The sequence below is a fragment of the Schistocerca cancellata genome, chromosome 5 (genome assembly GCF_023864275.1).
Source record: "Schistocerca cancellata isolate TAMUIC-IGC-003103 chromosome 5, iqSchCanc2.1, whole genome shotgun sequence".
Classification (NCBI taxonomy): Eukaryota; Metazoa; Arthropoda; class Insecta; order Orthoptera; family Acrididae; genus Schistocerca; species Schistocerca cancellata.
The window spans coordinates 404,924,378-404,938,842 of NC_064630.1; the positions used below are offsets into that span (position 1 = coordinate 404,924,378).

The following is a 14,465-nucleotide window of genomic DNA, read 5'->3' on the forward strand; positions in this document are numbered from 1 at the left end:
GTCACGTGCCCATAAAAAGGACCGAACGTGTGCTTGTGCGTGTGTGTGTTTGTGTGTGTGTGTTTTCCTGTAACTGTTTACGGGCCTACAGAGGAAGTTGATTCTGAATGGGAACACAAAAAGGCTGGAGGGTTCAGCAACACCAAAATTAGGGTATACAGCTTAGACTAAAAGTATGATGGCAATAGTAACGGGGGTTGTTAGCTGCAGTAGCTCTTTCGAAATGAAAACGTTGCCACCAACTGAGAAATAGTGGAGTGACGACATTAGAAAATATTTTCGTTACAAGATTGTCTGTTATCACAATGCATGTAATTGATTTGACTCACTCATTAAGTGTGTAAAAATATTAAAATTGCATGCGCGTATGAAGTACGAAATGATGAGGTACTAGAGAGAATTCTTGATGTAAAGTTTCTGTCGAAAAGTGTTTGCAGAAGAAGACCGAGCTGGATAGGGTATACGCTGTGGCGCCTTTGAATAATTAAGTTAGCGCTGCACAGAGAAGTAAAACTGAAAAATTGTGGGGCCAGACTAGAATATGCAAACGAATTATCGATGGCATTTTCTGCAGTAAGCAAGTGAAAATGATAAGATTAGCGCAAGGTGGAAAGAGGAGATGACTTAAGATAGGAAAAAGATGAAAAGTGTGTACAGGTTGCGGCACTAAAACCCGTACAAATTTCAATTCGAATTTGTCACCACATCGTAGTTCCGCCGTTGGTCGCGATTGGCGTTCTCGAAAGCATAGGCTTCTAGTAAAAAGTCAGAACCTCAAAATGGCAGAGACTTTTCGAACAAGTGCGGAGCACAACCCAAGAGCCGCGATTATCGAAAATCTTGGCACTGGGCGTTCGCCCGCTCAAATAGTTCGATTCTTCGAGACCCGAGCTCAACTGTTTACCATATTGTGATCAAGTATAATGCTTCGAAGAAGTCTGGGGAAGATTCCGCTAAACCGGCTAGGAAACGTCAGTGGAAGAAACGTTTGTCAAGAACTGCGGCAGTCATTGAAAAGGCTCAGGTGCTGTTTTCAGAGGACTCGGGGCAATCGCTGAAGAAATTGGCGCCAGTCTTGCATGCCAGCGAGTGGACAATGCGTCGTATGGCAGACGAAGACCTCATATGAGCCAGTTAGTCCAAAACTGGCTCTCGGACAACGTTAACAAGTTCTGGTCAAAGGATTTGTGGCCCCCGAATAGCCCGGATTTGGACCTCCACGACTTCTACTCGTATGTCTGAAGCGTAGTCCAAAGAGTTACCAATAAGACGAGACACCCTAATGTCGCATCTCTACGCATAGCGCCGGCCGCGGTGGTATAGCGGTTCAAGGCACTCAGTCCGGAACCGGGGGACTGCTACGGTCGCAGGTTCGAATCCTGCCTCGGGCATGGATGTGTGTGATGTCCTTAGGTTAGTTAGGTTTAAGTAGTTCTAAGTTCTAGGGGACTGATGACCACAGATGTTAAGTCCCATAGTGCTCAGAGCCATTTGAACCATTTGAATCTACGCATAGCATTCGCGATATAGACAGCGCTGTTTTGAAGAATGCGTGCGATTGCTTTAGGAACAAGATCGGAAAAAACTGCTCCCAAACAGACCATTAAGACCCAACGGTACCGACCCGCCGCCGTGTCAGCCTCAGCGTTACTGGATGCGGGTATGGAAGGGTGTGTGTGATCAATCAAGTAGCTCCGCAGTTTGCCCAACAAGTGCTGAATGCACCCCGCTCGTCAACAGCGCTCGGCACACCGGATGGTCCTCCATCCTCAGCCTGTCTGACAGCGCTTAACATCGGTGACTTGACCGGTATTACCACTGCGGCAAGGCCATTGGCTTTTAGAACAAGACTGGAGGCGGCCATTGCGGTTGAAGGGGTTTATATTGAGTAACGTTAGTCTTGAAAGATGCCACTACTTACACATAAAAGGGTTTCCAATTTTTACTTGTCTTTCGTTAACTGTGTTTTTAAAGAAACGTTTCATTTGTTCTGATTTAAGCGCCGCACCCTGTATGTTTGAACCACACGGTGAGAAAAAATAAGATAAACAGGTTGAATTGCTTTTACGGAGGACGGTTTGTGAGCGATGGTCACCCACCTGTATGCGTCCGCTGGTGCGCCTTGAGGTGCGAGCTCTTGGTGTAGACCTTCTTGCAGCCGGTGAACTGGCACTTGTGTATCCGCCTCTTGGAGTCGGGTGACACGTCGTGCCGATGTCGCGTGGGCACGTGGGTGATGTGCGGTGCGTTTGGCGCCACGCTGGGTGGGAGGTGATGGTGGTGGTGGTGGTGATGGTGATGCGCCGATGACGCTGACGCGCGGAACACCACCTGAAACACGTTTGTGCATCTTTACCCACTGGAGAGAAACAACGCTCTGTACGCGCTGCAATGAACTACTGGGCAGGTAAAGCGCCATGTCATCTAACGAATGTTACTCAACTATTACTTAAACTTCCAAAAGCACAATTGTGGTCAGTAAATTTGAGTTTCAAAGTACGACAAGAGATATGAGTTACTCATATTGTGAGGACAAACTGAAAACTTGTGACTTGTGGCGGAGACGAAATTCATATCATCGAAATTTTGCAGTTCGTATGTTGGCCCAGTTGAATTTCCGGAATTAATGGAATTAATCTCGATATCAAGTTCATGATGATTTCTTTTAGGTAGAGGGTCTATACAGGAATTCGGAAGTAATAGTGACAACAATCGACGACGACAATCATTAAATTTAAATTACGCCAACCATAGTACATGGAATGCCACAATGTCAGTTAGCAAGCTAACATTGAGTTTGTCGTGTGTGTAAAATGACATGAGAAAGAGGGTGGTTGTGGTAATGGGCAGAAAGTTAGATGTACTGCATAGAATGGATAAAGGAGAACTGTTGAAAAAGCTTGTAGCTGAATTTGATTGGAAAGGACATTTCGAACAAAAATAAGTTAAGAGTGGATAGTCTAACGGTTGAACCTGTCCTATGATATGAATCAGAACTACAGATTTCAAATGCTGACCACGGAAGAAGACTTATAGCTGTAGAAATGGATTATTTACGTATATATACATATATTCGTAAATAATAAGGACAAATGAGACAGTTATGTACAGAATTGAAAGAACCTAATGAAAGTGGTATGGGTGTAGGTCAAGAACGCCAAATCATCGCGGAGTAAAGAAAATGTTTGGATGGAAACAGTCTGGCAGGCTTAAGTGCATCAGACCACAATGTCCTTGGTTGACCACATCAGCAATGTAATGGAGCATCATGGAGTACACAAGGAGGATGTCCGAAAAAGCGAGACTTGGCAGATTTTGTGTCGCATTTAGATATCACGTATGAGACGTGTAGTCACCTCCTCTTCATCCCAGTAGAATCCTCAGAAATACAATGAATCATCTTCTTTCCCCTGAATTGTGTCAAAATGACTTCAGGAACACTGCTCATTTGGATGCTTATGCCTGCTCATTGAAGGTGCATGGCATACGAACAGATCATAATCACAATACTGGAATGCATCTGCTCACTGGAGATATAGTACATCAGGAAGAGGCAATCAGAATAATGGAATGCACTTGCCCACTGAAGGTAGATCGTACGTGAGGGAAAGCTAATTTTAATATTTGAATCTATTTGCCCTATTAGAGGTGGGCGGTATGTCAGGAAGCGCTAATTACAACAGTGAAGTGCATATGCTCACTGGAGGTAACGGTTGAACCTGTCCTATGCTCTGAATCAGAACTACAGATTTTAAATGCTGACCCCAGAAGAAGACTTATAGCTGTAGAAATGGATTATTTATGTATGTATACATATATTCGTAAATAATAAGGACAAATGAGACAATGATGTACAGAACTGAAAGAACCTTATGAAAGTGGTATGGGTGTAGGTTGAGAACGCCAAATCATTAGGGAGTAAAGGAGCTGGGAAGCTCGGAAGCGGTAATCACAGCACTGAAATGAGGTGTGTGGTAAATGAGGAAGAGATGATTTGAAGAACTATTCGCACAAATAGATATCTCGCCCACCGGAAGTAGGTCGTAAGTTTTGGAGACAACCACAATATTGGAACATACATGCCTTTTGGAGAAGCGTGGAATATTAGGAAGATCCAGTCACAAAGTTTGGACATATCACCTCTCGTGTTGGATGTCATTTCAAGAAGAGCGATTAATAAAAGTAGACCGTACCTAAGCATTGGAGGTGAATGGTATATCAGGAAGAACTAATAAGCTCACTGGAATAAACCTGCCCTACGGGAGTTGGATGATTCATGAGGCAGAACTAATGAAGCACTTGCCCACTGAAGTAGATAGTACTCCTATATCAAGAACAGTTAATCACTTTATTTAATGACACTTGTCCATTGGAAGCGGCTGGTATTTCAGGAGAAGCTAATCACATTATTGAACTGGAACTGTCGTACTGAAGCTGGGGGGGTGTATGAGGAAGACCGAAAAACCCATCTATCAGTTCGAGGTATACGGTATACCTGGAATAGCTAAACACACAATTGGACGCACCTATCTGTTGGAAGTGGGTGGTGTCAGAAGAAGAGCTGATGAGGCATCTGTCCGTTGGAGGTGGGTGGTATAAATGGAAGGATTAGTAGCTCACCTGTCCGTTGGAGGTGCTGCCGGCGCTGGAAGAGGAGCTGGAGTTGCTGGAGGAGTTGCCGCGGCCGGACTCGGGGCTGGACGGCGGCGTGAGAAGCGGCTGCACCACCTCGTACAGCAGGTCCTCGTCGTCGTCGAGCGCGTCCGCGTCCAGGTCGCCGTCCGCGTCGCCGTCGCCGTCGACGTCCGCGTCGGCGGGGTCCCCGCGCTGGCCCTGGCGCACCAGCAGCATGGCGGCGCGGCACGCGAGCCGCCCGCCCGCCGGCAGCTCCTGCCACGACAGCTCCGCCTCCTCGTCGTCCACCTCGTCCAAGTCCTCCTCGACGTCCACGTCCACGTCCACGTCCACGTCCACGTCCACGTCCAGCTCGTCCAGCGCCTCCTCGTCCTCGGACAGCGACCTGCCACGCGCACCACGGCGGTCAGCCCACAGCATCAGAGGAAACTGCCGTCTCGATCTGTGTCCATCATAAAACTTCCCGCTCATCTCAACTGCAGTAAAAGTAGGCACAACAATAAATTGGGTTGTTAGTCATCAAATTGTTTCCGAGCTCGAACCGAGTGAAAAAACCTTAACCGCACCGTACTTCAGGCCAGTGTTCTAGAATGACGTATGTTATTTTACACTGCGCCAGGCATAAGAACAGTTTAAGTTATTCATCTCTCGAGACTCGGTTTGTTAGTGTTGCTACGATAAATGCCATATGGCTCCCACTGACGGCTTTGTTTTCATAATTAACATTATACGTAATTTTTTTTATCTTGTAACATAATTAATTTTTGCTGCAAGCCACTTTATAATGTTGTTTTATCTCCATACATAGTACGGCGCATTTCGAGAATTTCTTCTCATTTTCAAGGGCCCGTTCGTCTATATTTATACATATGATCGTCTAGTTGTGTTTCGTTTGCGACGGAGGTGGTGATTTTCTTTTTTTTTTTTTTCAAAGCGAAAAACAAATCTAATTTATCATGCGAAATTGCGTAAGTCTTGAACCAAGCTGTATTTACTTACCGCACAGAAAAACATGTCTTACATAGAAAGTAAATACTACCACATTTTAAATGCAGACTTACATTATTACAAACTTTTTCGCTCTTGCAGTCGAAAACCACGAAGAGAAATGTAAAACTCAGCATCACTCCTACAAAATTGTATCAGAACACGCACCCAAAACCACCCATCGTAATGTCGTGTGGAGATAATGGACGTAAATTCTCGCACCATTTCGTCACACTCCGGAAAACTAATGCTTGTTGTTGTTATTTCCAATTCAGTAATTAGTCTGATGCAGCTCTCCACTCCTGTCTATCGTGTGAAAGCCTCTTCATCTCGGAATAGCTGCTGCAGCCAACATCAACTTGCACTTGCTTATTTCATTCAAGCCCTGGTTTCCTTCTACAAATTTCACCTTCGACACTTCCCTTCATCAGCAAACTGACGATTCCTCAGGGTATGTACAATCATCTTATCCCATCTTTTAATCTAGATGTACAATCAATTTCTTTTTTTTTCCTAACTCAACTGAATAGCTACTCCATCTATGCACCCAGTCTTCAAAATTCTTCTGTAGGACGGATTTCAACAGTTTTTATTCTCTTCTTGCCTGAACTGATTATTGTCCACGTGTCACTTCCACGCAGGCCTACACTCCAGTTTCTCTCAGAAAACAACTTTCTCAAACGTACATTTTATATTGGATGTTAACAAATTCAGAAATGTCTCTCCTTGTTAATGCTAGCCTGCAATTTAAATCCATTCTGTTTCCGTCATCACCAGTTATTTTACTCCCCTAACAGCAAAACTCATCCCCTACTTTCAGCGTCACGTATCCTCATGTAATTCCAGTATACAGTTTGTTTCAAAATTACACTGAAAAACTTCGAGAGGATGCAGAAGGTGGCTTGAGGAATAATAGGAACCCGCGTCGGCAAACGTCATCCAACGCCACTACAGAGTGTCGAAATTTTATGCGTATATGTATATACAGCGTGATTCCGAGATGCTTACAAACTTTCAAGGATGATGGGGGAGGACAAATGTATCAGTCTCAGATAGGGGAGCCTGGTCCGGAAACGAACGAGTCGAAAGTTATAAGCGAAAAACTTTCTGGTACCTCGAACGGTGGAATACATGGACGGGAAAAGTATACGTTAAGAGCTATGAGCATTTTTTTCAATAGAGGATATGTGTTTCATAGTAGTGATCAACAAGTAGTGCTCACAGCTCCTCAGCTATGCATTTAGAGCTCATCTTTACTGGACATTTTTTTCTTGTTTTGTTCGATACTACCACTTCTGAAAGTTACCTACCCTACAATGTTAGCAATAACAGTACCAACACGCATATTTCACTGGCCAGAAGTATCAGAACTGTTTTCGTTTATAACTTGCGACTCGTTGGTATCCGGCACAGGGACTCATACCTGTAATTGATACATTTATCCTTCTCCATCATCCGAGAAAATTCGTATCATCATCACAGAATCACCCCTTATATACATACATTTACAGGCGCCGGAGTCTATAATTTTAGCGCTCTTTAGTGTCATTGGATGACATTTCTGGACACATGTTCCTATGCTAATTTTGTGCCTCAAGACATCCCTCGAAGTTCGTACGTGTAATTTTGAAACACCCTGTATATTAAGGTTTATAATTTATATAAAAAAACAGCTACCAGCCACATGTATGGTTTAGAAAGGTTTATTATCTTCAGACCATGACCGGTTTCGGATTTATCTTTACAAATCCATCTTCAGATGGCAGATTACAAGCGTTCTTAGTTGGACCCAGTTTTGTTTATGTTATTCATTTGCTGCAGAGCTGTGTAGTTCTGCCTGACGAAATATTCGTGCGTTTATGTTTTCGAACGCAAGCTTGATAAACTTTTCAATATGCACTATGTGAGTGCTATTCCAGTCTATGGATGTCACTTTTAACCTCATCATATTAATTGACACGCAGCACACACGAATAACGTTTACAAAACGTGGCCCAGCTTCACATTACAAATGAGAACCTACGAATATTTCGTCAGGCAGAACTACACAGCTCTGCAGCAAATGAATAACATAAACAAAACTGGGTCCAACTAAGAACGCTTGTAATCTGCCATCTGAAGATGGATTTGTAAAGATAAATCCGAAACCGGTCATGGTCTGAAGATAATAAACCTTTCTAAACCATACATGTGGCTGGTAGCTGTTTTTTTATATAAATTATAAACCTTAAGTACAACAGCCACGTTTCTCAACATGTCGACTTTCGACAAAATAACCCTGTATATTTGTAAAACGCACTCTACAGCTGTAATGCATTTGAAGAAATTCTTGTCACCACCAGAGGCTGCTTGTAGTGAATACTGCTTTACTCACGACTAGTCTTGGTATGACGCCGGCCGCAGTGGTCTAGCGGTTCTAGGCGCTCAGTCCGGAACCGCGCGACTGCTGCGGTCGCAGGTTCGAATCCTGCCTCGGGCATGGATGTGTGTGATGTCCTTACGTTAGTTAGGTTTAAGTAGTTCTAAGTTCTAGGGGACTTATGACCACAGATGTTAAGTCCCATAGTGCTCAGAGCCATTTGAACCATTTGGTATGACGTGTTGTTTCCAAGTCAACGTAAAAATACACTGTAATCGAAACATCTTGGAATATCTTAGTAAATTACGGTCATACGTTCTCCACACGACTTGGTCCACCCCGATAGCTAAATGGTCAGCGTGACGGACTGCCGTCCTAAGGGGCGCAGGTTCGATTCCCGGCTGGGTCTGGGATTTCCTCTGCTCAAGGACTGCGTGTTGTGTTGTCTTCATCATCATCATTTCATCCCCATCCGGTGCGCAGGTTGCTCAACGTGGCGTCGAATGTAATAAGACATGCACCAAGGCGACCGGACCTGCCCCGTAAGGGGCCTCCCGGCCAATGACGCCAAACGATCATTTCATTTTTCCACACCACATGACAACAAGGATCTATCAAAGCTGTACGAGCTTCGTCAATAGGTCTCAGGAGATGTCATACAGATGCGACGGACGTGTGCTTATTGGTGATGAGGAGAACATTTGATAGCAGTGCAGAAAGTTCTAATATAAATTTTCACCACTAAGACAACTGTTAATTTGGATACGACTTTTTACGTGTTAACCTATCTTACCAAGATCATCACCATCAGCCAAACTAATCCTTCCTTGACGTGGCCCCTTTTAATCGGCGTGAATCGTAGGATTCCAGCAGATTCTTCCATTTCTGCCGAGCTTGACCTTCCAGTTGACAACTGAATGTAGCTCTATATGTTCAGTCGCTGCCCCATCTTTCTGGTGACATTACCACGGTCTTTTTTGGCATAAATTGAGCTCCAGTCTAGTATCTGTTTTGACCATCTGCCATCCCTTCTTCGAGCGACATGACCAGCCCACTAACTTCTCTAGATGTTTACACTTCCCGTTACGTCACAGAACTTTGTTGTACGTCTGATATCTACTGGTTTCTTTCGGTCTTTCTTTTTGTAGCAACATTTACCTTTGAAATCCTCGTTGAATTACTAAGAGTTTTCCAGCAAGTGAACTCATTTTATGTCCATGTCTCACATCCATAACTTATTACTGGTACACATTGGACAGGAAGTATTTTCTTCATCTCAGCCGATATCTTATACCTGAATACTGAATATTGTCTTCCGTAACATAGTGAGATTTATGTAATCCTGATTCATCAGTTTGAAAATATCGACTGGGTTATATCATCATCATCTGAGGAATTCCTTTGTTTCATCTTGACTATAGCACGTTCCACATCAGTTATGAGAATTTCTGGGGTTTGGAAGACAGAAGCCCACCAAGTAGTCTTTCATCAAACCATATTCGTAAGTCGACTTGAAAATGATTGTCAATAAAGTATTATTCACGAAAAGCGGCTTACTGTGGTAACATGAATTTCTGCTTATCTAATTCCGCCAGCATCGACTAATTTAACTCGATTTCATTACATTACCCTCTTTACGATAATCGAATTACACATGACGATGGAGTCACACTGAAGCGGCAAAGAAACTCGTACAGGCATGCGTATTTAAATACAGAGATATGTAAACAGGCAGAATACGGCCTATATAAGACAGCAAGTGTCTGGCGCAGTTGCTAGATCGGTTACTGCTGCTACAACAGCAGGTTATCAAGATTTAAGTGAGTTTGAACGTTGTGTTACAGTCGGCGTCGAGTGATGGGACGCAGCATCTCCAAGGTAGCGATGAAGTGGGGATTTTCCCGTACGACCATGTCACTAGTGTATCGTGAATATCAAGAATCCAGTTAAACATCAAATCTCCGACATCGGAGGGGCCGGAAAAAGATTCTGCAAGAACGGGACCAACGACGACTGAATGATATGGGACCCCTCATATGTCTAGATACGACATTGACAAGTGACACGTACATAAGCATCCATTCATGTCAAACTTCCTGGCAGATTAAAACTGTGTACCGGACCGAGACTCGAACTCGGCACCTTTGCCTTTCGCGGGCAAGTGCTCTACCAACTGAGCTACCCAAGCACGACAGGTGGTAGAGCACTTGCCCGTGAAAGGCAAAGGTCCCGAGTTCGAGTCTCGGTCCGGCACACAGTTTTAATCTGCCAGGAAGTTTCATATCAGCGCAAACTCCGCTGTAGAGTGAAAATTTCATTCTAGATCCATTCATGTCCATTGTGCATACAAGCCAATTCCAGAAGGACAATGCGACACCCGACACGTCCAGAATTGCTATAGAGTGGCTCCAGGAACACTCTTCCGAGTTTAAACACTTCCGCTGGCCTCCGAACTCCCCAGACATGAACATTATTGAGCGTATCTGGGATGCCTTGCGACGTGCTGTTCAGAAGCCATCTCCACCCCCTCGTGCTCTTACGGATTTATGGACAGCCCTGCAGGATTCACGGTGTCAATTCCCTCTAGTCGAATCCAGGCCACGTCGTGTTGCGACACTTCTGCGTGCTCGCGGGGAAGTACACGATATGAGGCATGTGTACCAGTTTCTTTGGCTCTTCAGCTTACATCGTGCAATGTAGTAAATAGTAAAACAAACACTTTCGACTGAAAAAAATTATTTATTATACTTCATGTGTTTTTTTTGGTTATTTTTTTACGTGGCAAAGTGTGTAGACAGATACTTATTCAAATGAGATGCTGCTTAGTTGTGCGTGCTGTGAACAGACAACTAAGCCAATATCTGTACGATAGTGTATCATAACTGTATCAGTTTGCTCCGGTTCTCACCTGGCAGAAATATGTCCGACGTCGTCGTCGTGGTGCCGGCGGTGCTGCCGGGAGGTGGGCGTGCTGAGAGCGCTCGAGGCGGTCGCAGCTCTGGAGGTGGTGGTGGTGGCGGCGGCGGTGGTGGTGTGGTGGAGGTGGTGCTTGGAGACACCGGGCACGCTGGCGAAGGACGTGGCCGAGGGGACGGCCGGCAGCGGGCTGGCGGCCGGCGCCCTCCTGCTGACGGCGGCGGTGGCGGCGGCGGGGGCTGGGCTGGCTGCGGGCGCCGCCGGCTGCGGGGGCGGCGGGGGCGGCGCGGGGCTGCCGAGGGCCGCCTCCTGCTGCGCGGAGGGCGACGACCGCGGCCGCTGCGCGCGGGGCTCCTCCTTCAGGTAGCGCTCCATCTCGTAGCACGTCTGCAACGACCAGAACGAACCCAGTCACAACACACCCCACACCTTCTGATGCCACTACCATCAGCGGTGGCAAACGACTCTACTGGAAAAAATGCAACACCCTGAATGGCAAGGTCACCTTATTGACAGGTGAGGTGACAGGTAATTTGTCACTGTATGAGTATTTGCACTCCGTCTTCAGACCACAAATGGCCCATCGGGACCATCCGACCGCCGTTTCATTCTTAACAAGGATGCGGATAGGAGGTACGTTTGGTCAGCACACCGCTCTCCCGGTCGTTACGATGTTATTCTTTGACCGGAGCCGCTACTACTCGTTCGAGTAGCCTCAATTGGCATCACGAGGCTAAGTGCACCACGAAAAATGGCAGCAGCGCACGGCAGCCCGGATGGGCACCCATCCGAGTGCCGGCCACGCCCGACAGCGCTTAACTTCGGTGATGTGACGGGAACCGGTGTATCCACTGTGGCAAGGCCGTTGCCCGTTGTAGGAGTATATGATAACAAATTCGGACCTGATACGTGAAAACGAGACTGGAGGGTGAAATTTCACTAGGAGATACAAGTGAAAATGTGTGCAAATACGTTTGGAATATTTCAAGTACATGTAAAACATATCTCACATGTGTCAACGAGGGCAAAGCCACTGGAAAATAGCTCCTCGTAATCCCAGGATCAATTTCAGTCGAATTTGGTACACACATTATTTACTTTCTGGAAAGAAATAATATGAGGGTAACAACCAGCAACGACCTAATAGGGTGAGGGTGATAACGTGGTGGGAGAAGGGGGTAGGAGAGATGAACAGGGAGCAGGACGAGATGGACAGTGAGAAGGGTGGGGAAATGTACGGAAAGCGAAGAGGAGATGGACAGAGAAATGGAAGAGGAGGAGAGAAAGAGAGGGAGAGGAAGAGATGGACTGGCGCAGGAGGAGCTTGACAGAGAAAGGTGAATGAGCAGATGGGCAGAGAAAGGGGCAGGAGTAGGACATGGACGGAGAGAGGTGTGCGACGACATGGACAAGAGAGTGGCGGTTGGAGGAAGTACAAGAGAGGTGGAAGAAGGAGATGGATGAGTAGGAGATTCGAATGAATACATACGTAGGCCACGTCGGGTATGTTGTGTTGGCAGAAGAGCCAACACCGTGTTACTAGAGGAGGCCGAAATGCATGCGTTTTAGCTCACGCAGGCTGGCGTGAGGAGGAAATAACTATACTTAAATGAGGTCTGGAACATGACAAGGAATTAGAATTCAGAAAGCGGACGGAATTAGTTTGATACTTAACTTTAATCTATTAATGATGAACATCGCTCTTGACGGTACATGATTCACAATATTATCTGTTCAGAATACGTTCTTGAAGTAACTGAATACGGCGCCTTGCTAGGTCGTAGTAAATGATGTAGCTGAAGGCTATGCTAAACTGTCGTCTCGGCAAATGAGAGCGTATGTAGACAGTGAACCATCGCTAGCAAAGTCGGCTGTACAACTGGGCGAGTGCTAGGGTGTCTCTCTCGACTAGACCTGCCGTGTGGCGGCGCTCGGTCTGCAGTCACTGATAGTGCCGACACGCGGGTCCGACTTATACTAACGGATCGCGGCCGATTTAAAGGCTACCACCTAGCAAGTGTGGTGTCTGGCGGTGACACCACAGGGTAACTACTAGTAGCTCATGTGCTTTTCGTTTAAATATCTAGGCGTAACGTTGCAAAGTGATATGAGGTGGAACGAGCATGTGGAAACTGCGGTACGGAAGGCAAGTAGTAGACTACGGTTTATTGGGAGAATTTTAGGAAAAAGTAGTTCACCTTTAAAGGAGATTGCTGATGCGACCTGTTCTTGATAACTGCACGAGTGTTTGGGATCCGTACCAGGTGGGACTGAAGGAAGACATGAAGCATTTCACAGGCGGACTGTTAGATTTGTTACGGTACGTTCGAACAACACGTGTTACGGAGATGCTTCGTGAACTCAAATGGCAATCGCTGGAAGGAAGGCGGTGTTCTTTCCGAGAAACACTATTGAGAAAATTTAGAGAACCGGCATTGAATACATCGCGCGTAAGGACCCCGAAGATAAGATACGATAAACTAGGGCTCATACGGAGGCTGGCTCTATTTTCGAGTGGAACAGGAGGGGAAATGACAGGAATTGGTATAGGATACCCTCCACCAGTTACAGTATTATGGCTTGCGGAATATCTATGTAGATGTAGTAATGTGCTAAAGCAGCCCTTCCGCAGTTAATTAGTCTTTGCCCTGAGGAAGAGTGTTGGAACATGGCCGTAATGTCGCGTTTTTAGAATTTTAGCATTATACTTTACGATATGGCATCGTAGTACAACGAATAGGATTTTAATGAGCTTGTCCTGGTTGCTGCAGTGCAGCTTGCGAACATTAAGGGGAACTTTACCACAATATTTCACAATGTGATTGCTATACAGAGGGTTTCTCCATTCCTCCGATTGATACTTCTTTTGCAGACAGCAGTGCAGTTATATCACGTAGCACAGTTGCTTCCGTCCTACCGCGTCCACGCCGAACCCACCCCGCCGTGCAAAACCAACGAAAGAGTTTCGGCGCAGTGCTGTGTGTTGCGTCCGGTGTGGGCGACAAACTACACCTCTCTGCCCACTGTCGAGCAACAACGAACAAGTTCGGCGAGATGGCGGTACATCAAAGGAAACGGTTCGTTCGTGCGCTCTCTGTCTGGACCGAGTTTCTCGCTACCGAGCCAGAACGACACAGCAGTGTTCCGCCAGGAAGCGTGTAGATTAATTTGGGTTATATTTCAAACTAAGTTCCAGCTGGAATCATCAGGAAATAAAAAACCTTAACACACCTGTACCGAGCACAAACGAAACTGCGGAATCCGAATTACAATGATTGGCACATAACAAAACACGACGCTGATTGCACTCCTGAGTGCAAACCTATGCTGAAGCATCGGCCCCCTAATCACTTCCGACCTCTTCATTCCTGATTCTTCACGTCAGGTATCGCAGTCAACCCTTGAAGGAGGACAACATATTCTTTCCTATGAGTATTGTGCCTCTTTTCAAGAATTTGTTAATGATTTTTATCTCACAAATTGCACTGGTAATATAGAAAATTTAAAGTAGAGAATGTATACTTTTCACTGCATCATTAAAAGACCTCAAATTTCAGGATCGTTAAAT

The 14,465-nt window shown here is 45.7% G+C and overlaps 1 protein-coding gene across 1 annotated transcript in view; it reads right to left on the bottom strand.

Moving 5' to 3' along the window:
* Positions 1-11,272, bottom strand: part of LOC126188568 (zinc finger and SCAN domain-containing protein 5B-like) — a 66,679-nt gene extending 55,407 nt beyond the window's left edge. The window contains exons 1-4 of the mRNA XM_049930169.1: positions 11,226-11,272; positions 10,890-11,087; positions 4,621-5,077; positions 2,100-2,331 (exon numbers count right to left, since the gene is read on the bottom strand). Coding sequence (XP_049786126.1) covers positions 2,100-2,331; positions 4,621-5,077; positions 10,890-11,087; positions 11,226-11,272 — 934 coding nt within the window. The remainder of the gene's footprint in view (positions 1-2,099; positions 2,332-4,620; positions 5,078-10,889; positions 11,088-11,225) is intronic.
* Positions 11,273-14,465: the final 3,193 nt, after the last annotated feature.